Source organism: Ochotona curzoniae, unplaced genomic scaffold, assembly GCF_017591425.1.
Source record: "Ochotona curzoniae isolate NIBS_2020 unplaced genomic scaffold, NIBS_Ocur_1.0 contig_2723, whole genome shotgun sequence".
In the NCBI taxonomy this organism is placed as follows: domain Eukaryota; kingdom Metazoa; phylum Chordata; class Mammalia; order Lagomorpha; family Ochotonidae; genus Ochotona; species Ochotona curzoniae.
In genome coordinates this window covers 15,112,214-15,130,039 of record NW_024465573.1, presented here as the reverse complement: position 1 = coordinate 15,130,039, position 17,826 = coordinate 15,112,214, and the positions used below count along the sequence as shown (strand labels likewise).

Genomic DNA, 17,826 nt, shown 5'->3' with positions numbered 1-17,826 from the left:
AGTAAAAATGGAACGATGCAGTCAGAAAATTAAAAAATGAAGAGACATCTTACTACATAGGATTTGTAGGATAGCACATAAGTACGTAAAAAATTCAATGTAATTTGCTGTAAGGAAATGCGAATTAAGACAACTAACAATGAATGATTGCATCCCTAAAAGAATGTAAAGTAAGAAATGTTGGCAACACTCAATAGTAGCAGGGAAGAAGAGAAATTGAATTATTACCACTTTTATGTGGAAAGATAATGGTGCTGCCACTTTGGAAATTTCTTAAAATATGAAATGTGGAGTCACCGTAATATTCAGCTATTATATTTTGTGCATTTATTTTAAAGAAATCGAAAGATAATGTGGAAAAACCTGTTTATAGGAGCTGGGGGTGGGGTGACCCCAGAGTGGAGCAGGAGGACAGGAAGAGGCTTGTATCCCAACTCTGGAGACTCCCGGATCCTCACCAAGAATTATCAGTATGGACACCAAGGACTATATACTAACTGCCAAGGAGACTACAGGGAATTGGACTGCCCTCATAGGCCAAGAACTCTGAGGTCAACCGTTCCCTCTCGGATCTCCCACATGGGATGGAAGAAGCCCAGATCCTTCCTCACAGGATCTAATGTCATCAGAACACTAGCTGGGAGCCCTGAGCAGACCTCAGAAACAGAACAGTAAACCCCCTTTGGGACTCGGGAGGGAAGCTTTCTCTGGTCCTTACTTAGTTCAAACTTTGGATTCCCACCCTCTCTTGCAATGACATATGCTTTGTTAGAGTTATAAGCCAGTTTAGACTACCCTAAAATCTGCCAAAGTCAGTAAGAATTATGCTTCAACACTATAAACTGCTTAATACTAAAATGAAAATAGACATGAGACAGCTGGATAGTACCCTAGAGCCATTTTAAGGTGTATAGCAGCTGGTTCTGTGTATAAACCAAAATTGAAATGTCAATGAAGTAGTTTCAGCGTGTGGTTAAGAACTTGTATTTTCTAACATATTGGTCACCATGTCAGTTAACTCCATAATGATGTAAATTGTTGTTGATGTTATGTTGTGGCTTTTAATTGGTTGGGATCATATTCTGTCAACTCTGCTTTCAGACCAGAGATGGTCTCCCCAAGAAACAATTGAATTTATCTGCATAATAAGATGCTGGACTCTATGCATGGTACATGATTGCAATGAAAGAATCTTAACTGGATTTGAACTGTACTACTGCAACAATGTGGAGGAATCCACCATGGGACGAGGGAAGGTATGGGGAGGGAATAGGGGAATCCTAGAGCCTATGAAACTGTGTCATACAATGCAATGTAGCTAATAAAAAAAAAAAAAAAAAAGAAAGAGAAACCTGTTTATAGCTGTATATAGCAGCCCTATTAGTAATAGCCAAAAACTAAATACCCCAGATATTTTTAGGTGTGGACAATTAAAAATACTTTTGTATATCCTTACCATTACTGCTATATAACAGTAAAAAGCAAAGAACTATTGTAATATTTTAACATCTTAATTATATCTCTAGGGAATTATATTGAATGAAAATGGCCTACCTAGAAAGATGACATGTTTTCATTTACATAATTTTTTTTGAAATGAAAAAGCTATGGAGCACATGAGTAGTTACCACAGTTTGAGGAGTGGCAGGGAAATTAGTGAATTCCCTCCCAGTTATATGACTGTAAGAAGGGAGAAGAAGAATTCTGGGGGCTGGTGTTGTGTGGTAAGTTAAGCTGCTGCCTGTGACACCAGCATCCTAATGTGGGTGTCAGTTTCCAATCTGAGTGCTCCACTGCCCATCTAGGTCCCTTCTCTAATGCACACCCTTTCATTGTGGGAAACCCAGATGAAGACCCACATCTGACTGTTGCCATTACCTGGGAAATGAACCAGTGAATGGAAAATCTCTGTCTCCAACTCAGCCTTTCAAATAAATAAATAAATAAGGATCAGGCTTGATGGCTGAATTGGCTAATCATCCCCCTGCAAATGTTGAGATCATGTGTGGGCAGATTCATGTTCCGGCTGCTGCATTTCCCATGGAGCTGCCAACTTGTGGGCTGGGAAAGCAGTGGACGATGACCATACATTTGAGACCTGCACCCATGTGGGAGACCTGGAAGAAGTTCCTGGGTCCTGGCCTCGTATCAGCTCAGTTCTGGTCATTGCAGCCATTTGGGGAGTGAACCAGTGGATGGAAGATCTTTCTCTCTGTCTCTCCTTTTCTCTGTAAATCTGCTTTTCCAATAAAAATAAATAAATCTTTAAAAAAAAACCTTAAAACAACAAAAACAAGACAAAAAATAAAACAAAAATAAAGCCAAAAGGAATAAAAAAAAACAGAATAAAGAATATCCTTACAATTGATGTTAGAATTGTTCTTTATCTTTCTTGACTGTATCAATGCCTGCATCTTCATTGCAATGTGCTGAAGTTGTACAAGATGTCTTAATTGGGGAAAATTGAATAATTGGTAAATCGGGTCATTTCTTTGAAATTGCATTTTAATGATAATGACAGACAAAGGAGAGGGAGGAACAGCTGGAGAGAGTGAGGGGAGGAGAAACAGAAAGAAGTTTCATCCATAAGCTGATTCCATGGCAGTGGTTGAAGAAAACTTTCAGTAAAGAAGTTACAGAACAGCACAGTCTCTGAGCATTGGCAGTGATTATTGTTTATAGCCTTACCTATTTTCTTTCTAGACTACGCCTTTTTATTTTTTAAACTCTTTATTTAGCAAGCCAGTAAGGCTTTCGCTGTAATGTAAATTCAGCGAATGTTATCTCAAAAAAAAAAAAATATTAGGCTGAAAAAAAAACCCACTAAAAGCGTTTTGGATGTATTTTTCCGTGAAGAAATATTAAATGTCTCAGGACATATTTATATTAATGTGTATCCACACAGCATATGGTATTCAAACATGTCCAATTTTTATATTTGTTGAAATACTTTTCCCAAAATAAAGTTGCTACTAAAAATAAATTGTTTAAAATAATGACCTTAATATAAAAAAGTTTAAAATACTGGTAAGTTGTAAATTAAATCTAAATAAAAGTTTTTAGTTTTAGAAAAATATTCTTGCAGAACACTCTATAATACCAACTTTGAATTGGGAATTGCTAGACACTAGAATCTAGTGACTGGTGGTGTAAGAGGTAACCCCTGATGTTCAGTCCTCAGCCTGCTCCTGTCCCTTCATCCCATGCCTCCATCCTCTGCTATGACGCTGACATTTTCATGGGTGTAGAGATTCTGGACCCCTGAGTTGTGCTCAGCTTCGCACTGTAGACACCAGTTCTTCAGGCCTATGAGAGTGAAATCATCTGTGCATCATTTACCCACAAGGGATTTAATACTCAACATTCTTTGGGAAAAGAAACCCAGATTAATTTTCAGCTTTAGTGACTTGGAGACACTTGATAGGACTCCATTGTGCATGAATGCAGGGCTGCCTCAGCATGCAGATGCCACAAGCAAAGAGAAGCTGCTTGTGTGGGTGTTTTCCTATCAAGTCTGCATGTCACATCATGAAAATTTGATTTTGTCTTTTTTCTCATAATCTGCTGGTTAACTGTTTCTAATATTTATGTAGAGTTGGTTTCAGTTTTTAAAAAGTTGCTTATGTTTGTGAAATTATGTGGTGTATTTAGAAAATGAAGTAATTAAAACATCGTAGAGTTCAGACATGAATTTTCTTGTAGAGATGTATTATATTTTTATTGTTTTCGTGTTTTGAACTTTGTGGAATCTTTTGAATTTTCTGGAAGTGTTTTATTTACGTAGGTTTTCTTCCTTTAGATGTTCAGGAAATCCTTGGTAAAGATGTTTGAAGATAAAGGATTGGACTGCATCTTCTTAGAAACTAATATGAGCCTGAAGAAGCAGTATCACATGGTATATGAATGTATTCCTCTGCCTAAGGAAGTGGGTGATATGGCTCCCATCTATTTTAAGGTATTTATTGATAGTATTTAGAGCCCTTCTTATTTTTTGCTACAAAGTTTTTTTATGAATACAGTTATCTTTGTTCATTTGCTTTTCCTTTATATCTGTATTATATTTTAAATCATACAAAGAGATGAAAAAATATTAACTACAGTATAAATTTATGTTGATAAAAATTGGAATTTTGACCTTCGTGGAGCATACTTGAATATTCTGTTGAATGATAAGTTAGAATTTCTGTTGTACTTTCTGATTTCCTCAGTGAAATCAGTTTTAAAATGAGTTTTTTTTCAAATGAAAAATTGTAGTTAATAGTTCTGAATAATTAATCATTGAAATTAGCCAGAGATGAAAACATGCAAACAGTATTGCAATTGCTAAGGCGAGTTGTTGGTATAAATTTTAGTACTTAATATCTAATCATATTACTTATAAAAAGAAAAGTTTCCAATTATAATGTACATTTTTTGGACATGTAATAAGTGACTAAGGTTTGTGACCATTAACTTTCACCACAGTATTAAGGTAGCTTTTGTTAAATAATATTTGTTTGTTACTGATTGAATATAATATGATTTATAAATGAATATAAATATGTGAATATAGAACCATGAAATTTTCACTTGACTAAAGAAAAAGGAAGTAATGTTTTGTGAGTTTGTATAGGAAGATTGCATTTTGAAACAGATGGTGAATTTACTAATCTGAGCATAAATTTGAGTAAATAGGGCTCTAAAGATCTGCAATTAACAAGTTGGTGAAATACTTTCTTCTTTAGAAATCTTTAGGAGCAATCTGAATATTTGATTTGATGCAGCGCACTATTGAAATGTGGAGACTAAGACAACATAGTCCTGAAGACTCATACTAATATTAACCTAATTTGGTTGGGAAAGAAATTATTACGCACTTTTTGATATGTTCTTTATAGTTCCTTAGTAGAGTTTTAGATGATGGTGGCTATAGGTCCAATATTGACAGGTCATTGTTGTTCATTGCAAGTGGCAGAAATGTCATATTTAGCATAATAGCATGCTACCTTTTTGCAGCAAACTTTTAATTTGATCATTAAAGATATATTTTATTTGTCATTTCACTTGGCCTGAATTTTGTAGTAAATGTGTTATGTTACAGTGTGAAACCAGACAATCCATAACTTTAAATAAGGGATGTGGCAATATGTATGATTTACTTAAATTATAATCACTGAATATCTGTCTTTAAAATGTGTTTCATTTGATAACTAAAGTGTACAAATTGAGATAATTTAATATTTATCACCTTAGATTTTCCTTGTATTAAGATTTCCTTACTGTAAAGACATCACACTAAAATTGCTTAGTTTAGAATTCTATTTCAATGTATTTTTCTTCCGGTCTTTTTAAAAGAATAGAATTTATATTTTTTAAAGCAATTTCTTGCTATGTTTTTGCTTGTTAAAAGGACAAAAAATAGTTCAAGTCCTTGGTTCCAGAAAGCATATAAATTCCTCTTGATATTTTTGGAAAAGAGCAACAAAATTAGATGAATATGTTGGACTAGATTTCTATGGATACAGTAAGAGATTTGTAAGGTTTATGTTCTCAAATTATCTTCAGTAAAATTTGCCTAGTGTTATTAAGGGTTTTTTGTCATGTAAATTTGAGCTGAAATTAGTAGATGAGTTAAATATGAATAAAAAAATATTGTATTTGACTTAAGATGGGAATTTGAAAAATCCAAGGGTAGGTGTTTGGTGAAGTACTGTAAATGGTTCTCCTCAAGCACCTTTATCCACCGTTGGAAGACCTAAGTTGCAGTTCCAGCTCTGTTTCTTCTTCTTCTTCTTTTAAAGATGTATTCATTTTTATTGGAAAAACAGATTTACAGAGAAAAAAAGACAGATTGTCTGTCCTCTTATTCACTCCCCAAATGGCTAAAACAGCAGAGTTAGTTGATCCAAAGCCAGGAACCAGGAGGAGCTTCGTCCAGGTTTCCTGTGGGGGTGCAAGGTCCCAAGTTTTGGGGCTGTGCTGCTTTCCTAGCATATAAGCAGGGAGCTGGAAGAGAAGTGGAGCTGCTGGGCCACAAACCAGTGCCCATGTGGGCTCGTGATGCTTGCTCCTGATGCTGAGCCTCCAGCTCTACTTCTGATGAGTTTCTTTGTAATGAGTTCTTCTGAAGGCAGCAGGTGATGCTTCCAGTGTTTGGTTGCTTACCACCTGCGTTGGAGACCTGAGTTAAACTCCTGGCTCCTGGTTACTCCTGTGTGAGCATTCTTAGGATAAATCAATGGGTAGAAGATTTCACTTTGTCTCTATGTCTGTGTATCTTTTACCCTCTCCTTTTCTTTCTCTCTTCCCGCCTTTCAAACAAAAGTAAATAAAATTTTTAAAGAAATCAAGAAATTTCAAAGAAATAAAAAAAAAATCAAGAAATTTCAGGTGTATAAGCTAAAATCAAGGCCCTAATCCATTCAAAAAGGTGTACCTTGCACGCTATCTCCTGTATTTAGTTCATTGTATTATTTTCTTTTCAACTGTCTGCATTTACTAATGTTTCACTTTTTATTTAATGATGACTGTTTCTTAGAAAGCCATAATGGAATCTGATGAGGAATGGTCCATGAATAAGAAGTTGATTGATCTCTCTTCAAAAGATATCAGGAAGTCTGTAAGTATAATTTCTTTAAAATAAATATTACCCTGGTGTTCAGTATTTTTATTAATTTGAGAAATAGAAAATTTGGCTGTATGACTGAAGGTGGATAACTAATTCCACGTCTTACCTCATGTGTGTAATGCCTTTAGAGGGTTTTTTTATTTGTTTAAATAATTATTGTCCCTTTAAGTGGCTATAGCAGCTTTTAGACTCCACCACGGGTCTGTGAGGGCTACTTTTGTAAGCTTCTCTATTCCTCTGGCACTGGGGTGAGAGGAGCCTCCCCCTCACTAGAATGATAATGATGGAAGGGGTCCTAGAGCCTGCATCTGGAATCTGGAACTCTTGTTTTGTTTTGTTTTTAAAGGATTTGTAACTTGTAACTGAAAGCAGATTTACAGAGAAGAAGAGACAGAGAAAGATTATCTTTCATCTACCAGTTCACTTCCCCGATGGCCAAAGTGGCAGGAGCTGAGCCGATCCGAAGCCAGTAGCTTCTTCCAGGTCTCCCAAATGGATGCAGAGGCACAAGCACTTTAGAACATCGTCTCTTGCTTTCCCAGGCCCATTAACAGGGGGCTTGGATTGTAGGTGTAGAAGTTAGGACACAAACTGGTGCCCATATGGGATGCTCATGCTGCCAGGTGGAGGATTAGCCTGTTGAGCCACTGCACTGGCTCCTGAACAATTTTCTTTGTTGACAAAACAAATATAAGTTCATCATTCCTATGTGTAATCTTGATTGCAGGTCAACTTTTTGAAAGAAGATATGCATAAATTGAGTACTTCTGCGATGATTTTTGCTTATGAAAACATATTAATTGGAGCAGATATTTAATAAAAGTATAGATTCTTTTTGTTTTTCTATTAAAAATGATTTATTCTATCAATGTTACTGAATGCCTGTTTTTTTTTTTTAAAAAAAAAACTGGATGGGAAGCAGGGCCTTTTGGATTAGAGCCGGTTCCCATATGGGATCCCAGCACATGCAAGGTGAGGACTTTAGCCATTAGGCCATTGTGCTGAGCCCATCTTGCAAATAAAGTTTTATGTGGCAATAATCAATTAGAGTACTTTGCATACATTGTCCTATTTGATTCCTCACAGAAAACCTCTCAACTTTTCATATTTTCCCTAATAATCCAAGATGTTAAATAAGTTGCATTGAATCACAACTTAAAGAATCAGAACTGGACTGGCATTGTGGCGCAGCAGGTAGAACTGCTTGCCTGTAGTGCTGGCATCTGATATGGGTTGCAGTTGATGACTTCTGATCCAATTCCCTGCTAATGGCCTGAGAATGGTCTGAGTGCTCGAACTCCTGCCACCCATGTGGCGGACCTAAACAAAGCTCTTGGCTCCTGACTGTGGCCTGACGCAGTTGCAGCCATTGTGGTCATCTGGGGAGTGATCCACTGGATGGAAGAACTTTATCTCTGTCTTCCTGTCTCTCTATAGCTGTTTCAGATAAGTAAATTAATTAATCCTCCCCTCCTTTTTTTTTTTTTTTGTTTTTGTTTAAAGAATGAACCATCAGCTACCTTTAGGTCCTTGTCTGTCTCTTATTTTCTAAATGTCAAGGTCATACATGATTATCATATTAAAAATATGAAAATGCATAAAGCCACAAAGTCACAAATAGCCTGTGTCTGAATTTTGTACTATTGTTTCTCATGTTTTTTTCCTACAATACAAACAGCTCTTTATAAACACTCATTTTAAATGCTGTGGTACTTTAAAGTGGCCATCCTCTACCATACTATCCTGAGCCCTTTCAGGTGTTGTCTCCTTGAAGACACAATGCAGAATTCATACTGTCAAGTTAGGGAGATTTGATTCATTGTTAGATGAGTAAATACTGACTGTGTGGGGTGTGGAGATGAGAAACGTTACTATGAATTAATCCACTAGGATAATTCCTGGTGACAAAGTTAGAGGCTGGAGGAAAAATTTTATAGAACACAAAATCTACTTAATTGAAAGAGAAAGGAAGAAATTGCAGCCTTTGTCAATCAAAAGTTAAAATACTTTTTGTGTAGGGGGAGAGAGGCAGGAAGAGAAAATAAATGGAAAATAACCGAATTAATTCTGGAGATATTTTGAAATGAGATTGATAAGTTTTGCTATTCTTACTTTGTGATTTAATAAAGATTATGGTTTCTTTTTAACAAATATACTAAAGGATCAAAGATACTATAAACCATACTCCTAAATATATGACTGGGCTCTTTTTTTTTTTTTTTTTTGGCGGGCATGGGGGCTCCTCTTGCTACTCTGTGATTGCGTGTGTTGTAAAGGCTAATCCTCAGCCTGCCAGCACCAGCATCCCATACGGCCACTGGTTCGTATCCCGGCTGCTCCACTATCCAGCTCCTTGATTTGGGCCTTGGAAAGCAGCAGAGGATGGTCCAAGTCTTTGGGTCCCTGCACCCATGTGAGAGACCTGGAAGAAGTTCCTGACTCCTGACTTCTGACCTGTGCAGCTCTGGCTGTTGTCATCATATTGGGAGATGAAAGATCTCTGTCTTTTTCTTTGTCCTACCCTCCTTCCCCTCAACCCTCTCTCCTTCTCTCTCTCTAACTCTGACTTTGCAAATAAAATAAGAATCTTTAAAAAGAAATAATACTTTGTGTAGCTAAGGAAAATGATTCTGTGAGTATGTCTTAAAAGATACCATTTTTCTGTTTGATTTCCCCAAAGATAGGAAAATAATTGGTCTTGATTATAATTGCTAGAAATAGTGAAAAGCTGTCTGCCTAAAAGGCTGTCAAAATGAAGTCTTCTACTTAGTTCATTGCTTCAGTATCTGTAAAATTAGAAAATTTTCTGTATTTGTCTTTGTGCGCTGCTGAATTACCGTCATGTCAGAGATTAAATTTGATCTTCGAGCTTCATGTTGTTTGGTGTGTGATTTGCCTGTTTAGGTACCCAGAGGCTTGCCGTACTTCTCTGTGAACTTTGGCCTTGAAGGAGGGTTTGCCCATGTCATTGAAGATCAACACAAATTCCCTCATTACTTTGGAAAGGTATAGTCACGAATATGCTAAGATTCCTCTGATTAGAAGTTTGCTAACACTTTTCATTGAAAGGGAATTCAAGACTTTGGGCACAGGGTAGAGTGAGTTTGGTGAGTATTGCCACCTCCAGTTTTCAGAGAGAAAGCCTGTAAAGTATTGATAAATATATCATGTTATATTTAGAAGAGGCAGAAGTGTGACTTCTTGACAACATTAACTGTGACTTTCATGTTTCCCTTTGGAGTTAGCCAGCCTTGTGCTAAGAGTGATAGTAATATGGCAAATTTAATTAGATTTTACTCTTTATCCCTTTCTTTGCTCCTGCATGCTCAACAGAAGATATGGTTGGATTCCTATAATTAGAGTTTGCATTTTGCATAATTAAAACTAATTAAAGGCAATATTTTGTAACTTAAACCTAATATTTATTTAACATTTAAACATTATTTTGGAGGCTTTTCTTTAATCACAGAACAAATAGTTTCATGCAGTTTTTATTATTATTTTTACGTACATTAATTTGTATTTTTCTCATCTAATAGGAAATCATTGGCGGAATGCTGGATTTAGAACCAAGACTTTGGAGGAAAGGAATCCGAGAAAACTTTGAGGACCAGAGGAAGAAAGCCCTGCAGTTTGCTCAGTGGTGGAAACCATATGACTTCACCAAAAGTAAAAAATGTTAGGCTGTATCTTTTGGTTCCAGTTTCTTCCAGTTTCATTCAACTGTATTTCTTTTATCTAGCTAAACAAGTGACTCTCAGGTCTTAAGAAAAATGGCAGCGGACTGCTGTGGGTAGCTGACAGCTGGTTTGTGGGATGGTGTTGTTTTCTTCCTCAGGTGTTTTTATGGACTTCATTTCAGTGACTGGAGTAACAGCAGATATATTTAAGGACTTGCTCAAATTCCTGTTTTGTATCTACTTTGTGGTACTCTAAGTCATTCAGTTAATATACAGATAGAACTTTTCTGAAAGCATACCTAGGAAGCACAGCAAATCTTTGTTCCAGAGACCGTGGGCCTGTTTTAAAATAGTTGTCTATTTCCTGGCATCTTTTGTATCTTTAACAATAAGATTGTTGTATTCAGTAATAATTGAAATTTCTTTTCTTAGAATTTTACAGATAAGCTCTGAATTTTCTCCCAGTAGCATTGAGTGCTATTATTGTTGTATTTGTTAAAGGAAAAAGTAATGTCCTATATGTATTTTGATTAAATGATAATGAAAATATGTTAATCAAATTTTTGGGCGGTTTTTTTTTTTTTTTTTTACATCTTTACGTAGTACCTTTAAATTTGGTGCTTTTAAAAGTAGATGCTCCAAATAGCATAGTTTATAGTCATTTGGAGCTTGTATGAGGGTTAATTTGATAACCAAATCATTATTTTTGGGTTTTATTTCTTAAAGAATATATTTTAATGCTAGAAGCATATGCTTTTGTTTTGTACTTGAACTAAAGAATGTAATTTGCTCTCAACACTTGCTCTCCAGGTACAATCTCTGAAGTCGCCAATATGGTTGTGGTGTGAAATTATTCTTGCATTTTTAAATCAAAGAAACTGTTATAGTAACTCCTTTTCAAATAATTCTTTTAGAAGTTGAACCTTAAAGTTTTGCTATGAAATGTTGAATACATGACATCAGTGTGTAACACACATATTATAGTGAAGCTCAGATTCTACACATTTAATATCATCATCTCATTAATTCCTTAGTATGCTAAAGCAATGTCTTGGTGTTGTCCTGTTTATAATTTTCTTCACAAACTGAAGTTAACTACTTTTACTTTTTTAATACTTACAAACTGCAGATGAAAATCTTACCTAGATGCTTGACAGTACCATTTATATCTTGATGCTTTCGAACTCTTTTGACTTTGCTTTGGAGTCTGAAAGGAATTTATGAAATTCACGTGTTCTCTCATTGAGTTAAACATTTCACTATAGAGCAACGTATTACGTGCTCATAGCATTAAGATAAAAAGTGCTTTCTTTTCCTTGAATTATTTTATAGTGTTTTAGAGAATGACGCATGAATTAAAATAATCACAACACAGTATTTTCTAATGTGAGGCATGTTTGAGTAGAGTGCCAAAGAGCTTAACTTTTTACATTACCTCTTTGTTTTCAACTAACTTGCTTCCTATAATTCCTTACCAAAGGGATAAGAAGGGAAAGAAGGGAATTTTGATCATAGGCCCATATGTTTATCTCTTCAAAAATGTTTATCTGTATGTTTATCTTTTTAAAAAGATAAATTGTTTCACTATTCTTGTCAAGAGCCATTTCTCTCTGTACTGAATTCTGTCCCTTCTTAGTTACTGTTGCCCTTTTTTATATTTATTAGTTTTTTTTCCTCTCCTCTTCTAAGATTATTTCTTTCAGCATACAAAAGTGTTCTGTAATACATAGCAACAGATTGTGCTCATATTACCCTCTAGCCATTTCTCACTTGGCAGCAGAACCTATTATTATTTTTTAAAGATTTATTTATTTTTATTGGAAAATCAGATATACAGGGAGGAGGAGAGGCAGAGGAAGATCTTCTGTCCAATAATTCACTCCCCAAGAGGCTGCAACGGCCAGTGCTGAGCTGATCTGAAGCCAGGAGCCTGGAGCTTCTTGTGAGTCTCCCCAACATGAGTGCAGGGTCCCAAGACTTTGGGCCGTCCTCGACTGCTTTCCCAGGCCAAAGCAGGGAGCTGGATGGGAAGTGGGGCCTCCGGGATTAGAACTGGCGTCCATATGGGATCCTGGTGCACTCAAGTTGAAAATTTCAGCCACTAGGCTACTGCGCTGGGTCCAACAGAACTTATTTTCAGAAAGCTCCTTTACAAGCTGCATTCTTGTATTCTCCTTTATTGTTTTCATCTGCTCAAATTGTCAGTTTTGAAATCTCCATTTTCAAGAATTTACCTTTCTTTGTTTCCATTATAATCACTCCAATGTAATTTCATAGTCAAAATACTCTCAAACACAGTTTTTAAGCTGACTTGTTTCTTCAGCAAGTATTTGTTTTTCATGTGTCATATCTTGTTCTGAATTCTGGGGAAAATCACAGTGAACACATTGTCCTTATTTTTGAGAAGATTAAAAAGGAAAAGACAGAGGCCTGCACGGTGATGTAGCAGGCTATACATCCCTTGTGGGTGTCAGTTCAAGTCCCGGCTGCGCCGTATGTGGTCCAGCTCCTTGATAATGAATGGTCTGAGAAATCAGTGTGGGGAGGAGAAGTGACCCAAGACCTTGGGTCCCTGCGTGCACACGGGAGTCCTGGAAGAAGCTACTGGTTCTGACTGTTGAGGTCATTTGGGGAATTGAACCAAGGAATGAAATGTCTCTCTATTTCTTCCCCTCTATGTCTGTAATTTGGACTTTTAAGTAAAATAAGTAGAACTTTCAAAGAAAAAAAGGGAGAAGACAAATATTGAATGGTAAACAAAATTAGCCAACTGCATTGAAAGATCCAGAAATTATGAATACCTTGGAATGAGGAAGATACCCTAATATCTGCCTGTGAATTTGTATTTACTAATACATTCACGCTGTGGATATTTTCTCTGAACTGAGTACTCATATGCAAAACCAAGTTGACTTTTCTGTTGTATCCCTCTGTGACAGACAATTCTAAACTCCTGATCTGTTTTCCCTGTTCCAGTTATTTTTGCTGCATAACAAATACTGTAAACCTTAGTTGCTTGTTGGTGTAACCATTTTCTTATATCTCGTGGTATTTTAGGTAAGACATTTTTGTTTGTGCTCTTCTGGATGATTTGCCTCTGCTTCATGATGGAGTGGTCAACAGCCAGAGATGGCAGGACTTCGTATGTTATATGTTCTTCATATGGTATATGCTAGGTCTGGAGTATTCAAAGTGCTCCTTCACTCACATGTGTGGTGCTTTCCATGTGTGACAATTTCAGGGTAGGTGGACTTGCTTTGTAAGTTTAGCTTCCTCTAATGCAGCCATTCCAAAGGATATTTCTAAGACATAAGACATGGAATATGCCAGTTGCTTAGGGTCTGGTGTTGGATATTGGTGCAACTTCGTTTTTGCTGTATTTTGTTTTGTCAGCATTGTCTTAGAACCCCATGTATGTGTTCAGCAGGGATAATAATCCTGCCTCTTGATGAAGAATGTGAAATAACTTATGACTATCTTTAATCTAGGATGTTTCACTTTTGGCCACAAAATATGCATTTTTCCCACATAATTAATTTTTTAGATTTTCCTAAGAAAAACTCATTCCAGTAGAATCTTAGGCTTGGGTTTGAGGGACTCATTGAGAACACGTGCAGATAGAGATGTACTTAAGAATGTTTCCGTTTAGTGTGAAGATTTGTACTCCTAGTGCGCGCACACACACACACACATACACACCCCCCAAACATATTGTATAATAAGAGGATTGTACATTAACTGCAGTGAGCGCATTCACTGAAAACAAAAGAGCAATAAGAACATAGTAGCTGTTATTTACTAGTAATTCTAAAATTAGCTACTCATTTGCCATTTTTTTTCACAGGACAAACATCTCAAGGATTATACTGCTAGACAAGGTAGAATGAACATATTACCCTGATACCTAAAATAACCAACCAACAATGTGCATGAGTTTTCAAGGTCTGAAGCATTTACAGTGCTCTCCAAGAGATGGGAAACCAATGAAATGAGCCCTCCAGCTAGCCTATCTCATTGCTTTGAGAGCTTGTGTGGTATACTATGAGAGTGGGGGAGACAGGCTGAGCTTATGTTCTGCTCAAGTTGGAGAAATAGAGGTGCGTGCCTAAAGAGGTGAGACAACAGGGCTGACTTCTAGAAGAGGGATCATTGCACTGAGAGAACTCCAGAGACATGCAGAGACCACTTGTGTGCATTTGTGCACTGCTCAGTGCATGCCTGCGAGGAAACTGCACCAGAGACTAGATGAAGACTGACCTACGTTTAAAGAGTTAGAGGCAATGTATTCCACTGGCTCGAGTAGAAAGCTTCATGAATTTTGAAATGGGAGTTGGAAACAATCGAAAAGAAAAGCAAGCAAACAAACAAAAAACAATAACAAAAGAAATGGGAGTTGGGTGTATTTCACAGACTGGTACTCAGTAGTACATGATGATGATTCCAAGACAGCACTATTCTAATGTTGATGAGCAAGTATTAAAACATAATTTAATTTGTTTCTAAGAAACTTAAATGTATTCCAGAACAAAATTTTAAAATGCCTTTAGGAATAAAAATATACACAGTCGTTACAAGTCATATGTCTCGCATTGAGTAAAGAATTAACAGTCATGAGAAGTACTGAAAGGATAACCACAGAGAATTTGCCCTAGTAAGGTAACAGAGAACAGAAGTGACATTAAAAAATCTTCAGTTCAAATGAATGCAGAAGAAGAGAAATAGTACAGATGGAACAAAAAGAAAACAAATTGCAAAATAATGGATTAAAACCCCAACATACTATAATAGTAGTTTTCTTTTTTTAAATATATAATAGCAGTTTTCTCTTGCTGCATGGCAGTTCACCAATCATTTAGTGGTTTAGAGCAACACACATTTGTGATCTCAAAGTTTCTGTGGATCAGGAGTTTGGACACAGCTTATCTTGTCTGCTCATGATTTCTCAAAGCCGCGGTTAAAGTACTGGGAAGGACAGGATTTCCAGCTGGTAGCTGAACTGAGGAAGTACCTACTATGTGTGTAGCATTGATTTCCTTGTAGCCATACCTGAATGCTTTAGTTTCCTCAAGACTGTTGGCCAGAAGCTGCCCTCAGCTCCTCAGAGTCATTAAAGTTCGTTACCACGTGATATTCCTTGATAGGCTGCTTGCTTCCTCACAAGTAGAGAAGGGGAATTCCTGCAATAAGGTTGTTAAATCATTACGAATGCTATCATATAATAATCAACAAAATCACATATGTCTATCATTACTGCCCTATATTTAATTACAGTTCTTCCTCACATTCGATGGAATGTAAAGACCAAAATCAAAGTGTAATGGAGACCGTGCTAAGAATCCGTCCAGAAGTGTGCATTAAGCTTAACAGTTGAGATACTTAGTGTTCATTCCAGCATATTTTGGGTGTGATGCCAGTGTTCAGCTCTTAATTGCAGATCTGATTTGCTTCTAATACACGTTCTGAGAGGCAGTGCAGATGTCTGGGGGTTGGACTCCTGCCACTCATGTGAGAGATGTAAGCTGAGTTCCTGGCCTCTGGCGTCAGGCTGACCTGAGTCAGCTTTTATAAGAATTTTGAGGCTAAGCCACCAAATGGATGCTCTCTGTATCTGTCTATTCCCCTCTCTTTCTATTTCTTAAATAAATAAAAATGAAAAAAGAGATTGTCCACTTGTATTTTTTAAATTGGGGGGAATGATATAATCAAGGTGATTGAATAGCAAGTATTAGCATTGATCCCTTTTCCAGAATAGCTGTTTGTGAGTCATAATAGCTCTGAGAATATATGGAGACCCATTTAAGAATCAACAACACAGTGGGGCAAAGAAGTAGAGGTATTCTAATGGAAAGGATCATCAATAAGTTTGGCTGACATGAAATGCCCGGAGACCAAAGCAAAGAAATGTAAAGATTGTTGATGTTAACCATGTTGGGAATGTCTCCAATCCCTAGTGACACTCCACAGAAGACCCTGGAATTTCATGTGAGATAACCAACATCTGTTCCTGCTGAAGAGCCCCAGTTCTGCCTCACTTCTACTCTCAAGCCACTACCCTGCTTGAGTCCATCCATATCCTGCACCTGCAAGCTGTAATTTCTGTGCAAGAGCCCACACTCTAGACCCTGGCTCAGAGGGAGTTCCTGTGTGTGTGTGTATGCTCATATGCTAGAGCTACTAGATTACATCCTGGGCCCCAGAACCAAAGTTGCACGTGCCCATGTTCTGGATACCAGCTCAGCCACCACAGAGGACTGTTTCCTAAGCTTAGGAGCCACTGTAGTGCCGTGCATGTATGTGCTCCTTGCTCCAGGCTCCCTAGATCACAATGTTACAAGTACCCATGCCGTGCCCACTTTTACTGCTGTCATTAATGCCTTGGCGCAAGAGATGGTACCAGTAAGAGTGGGCATGCTTTAGGATTCAGCTTAGTGCTTAACAGACATCTGTGCCACTGCCAGTGTGAGCAGTTGTGCAAGTCAGATCTAGTGCAAGAATGATCTAGTCAGCCAAATCTCTTCCCTGGTGAGAGGAAAAGGAGGTTAAGAAGATCCAATCACTCTTGTTAACACTACAGGCACCCACAGTGTTGGCTTCAAGGAATTCCTGAAATCTTCATCATTATTGACCTTAACTGAAAGAACTTCCCTGAGATTATTCTGTACAACAGTCAGTAGAACCAAACCATTGTATCCCACCCAGCCAGTGTCCTAGCACTTTCTCCCATTGGGACGTCTTTCCTCCACTCAAAGCACTTGATGAAATCTGGAAGAGATGACTGTTCCACCAGGTATATAGGTGTTATTATTGGCAACAGGGAACATGGAAAACCAAGAGGGCATATCACCTTCAACAGCATGTAATACTTTCTTGATAACTGATCTCCCAAATATGGAGATATGTAAGCTATTTATTAAAAAAAAAAACGTATCATTTTAGGAGCCTCAAAATACGGGCAATGCAAATGAGTAAAGCAAGAAATTTATTGAGATTGAAATACCTTAGGAAATGTTAGAGCTTAAGAATACAATGAAATACAGAATCCATTGGGCAGCATCAATAGAATTGTTCAACAGAATTGGTCAAGTAAAAAAAATGTGAATTTGAAGACAGGTTATTTCAAAATGAAGAGAAAAAAAGGAAATTACAGTTTGGGACTTATAGGACATTATTGGGAATACTAACATGTTATCAGTTCTAAGGGCATGTCAGATGTCTTAAACGTCCTAAATCTCAGGAAAGATGTAAATACACAGATGCAGGATGTCAGAAATCTACTTATATGCTGAAAACAGCGTATCACATAAAACACAATGAGTAGGCTATCAGCAGATGGCCCAACAGAAACCTTAATGGCAAGGCAAGAGATAATGTATTTAGAGTTCTGGAGGGAAAACAAAACTAAACACTTCCAGCCTTGAATACATTACCCAGCAAACCTGTGCTTCAGCAATTTTGGAGAACTGAATGCTTTTCTAAGCAAACAAATGCTTGAGGGAGTTTATCATCAGTAGACTTTCCTTTCAGGTCGTAAAAGGGAAG

The 17,826-nt window shown here is 37.0% G+C and overlaps 1 protein-coding gene across 1 annotated transcript in view; it reads left to right on the top strand.

The window, feature by feature from the left end:
- CWF19L2 (CWF19 like cell cycle control factor 2) overlaps positions 1 to 10,436 on the top strand; it is a 78,944-nt gene extending 68,508 nt beyond the window's left edge. The window contains exons 15-18 of the mRNA XM_040976882.1: positions 3,800 to 3,955; positions 6,518 to 6,598; positions 9,512 to 9,613; positions 10,147 to 10,436. Of these exons, the coding sequence (XP_040832816.1) occupies positions 3,800 to 3,955; positions 6,518 to 6,598; positions 9,512 to 9,613; positions 10,147 to 10,290 (483 nt within the window). The 3' untranslated portion in view covers positions 10,291 to 10,436. The remainder of the gene's footprint in view (positions 1 to 3,799; positions 3,956 to 6,517; positions 6,599 to 9,511; positions 9,614 to 10,146) is intronic.
- Positions 10,437 to 17,826: the final 7,390 nt, after the last annotated feature.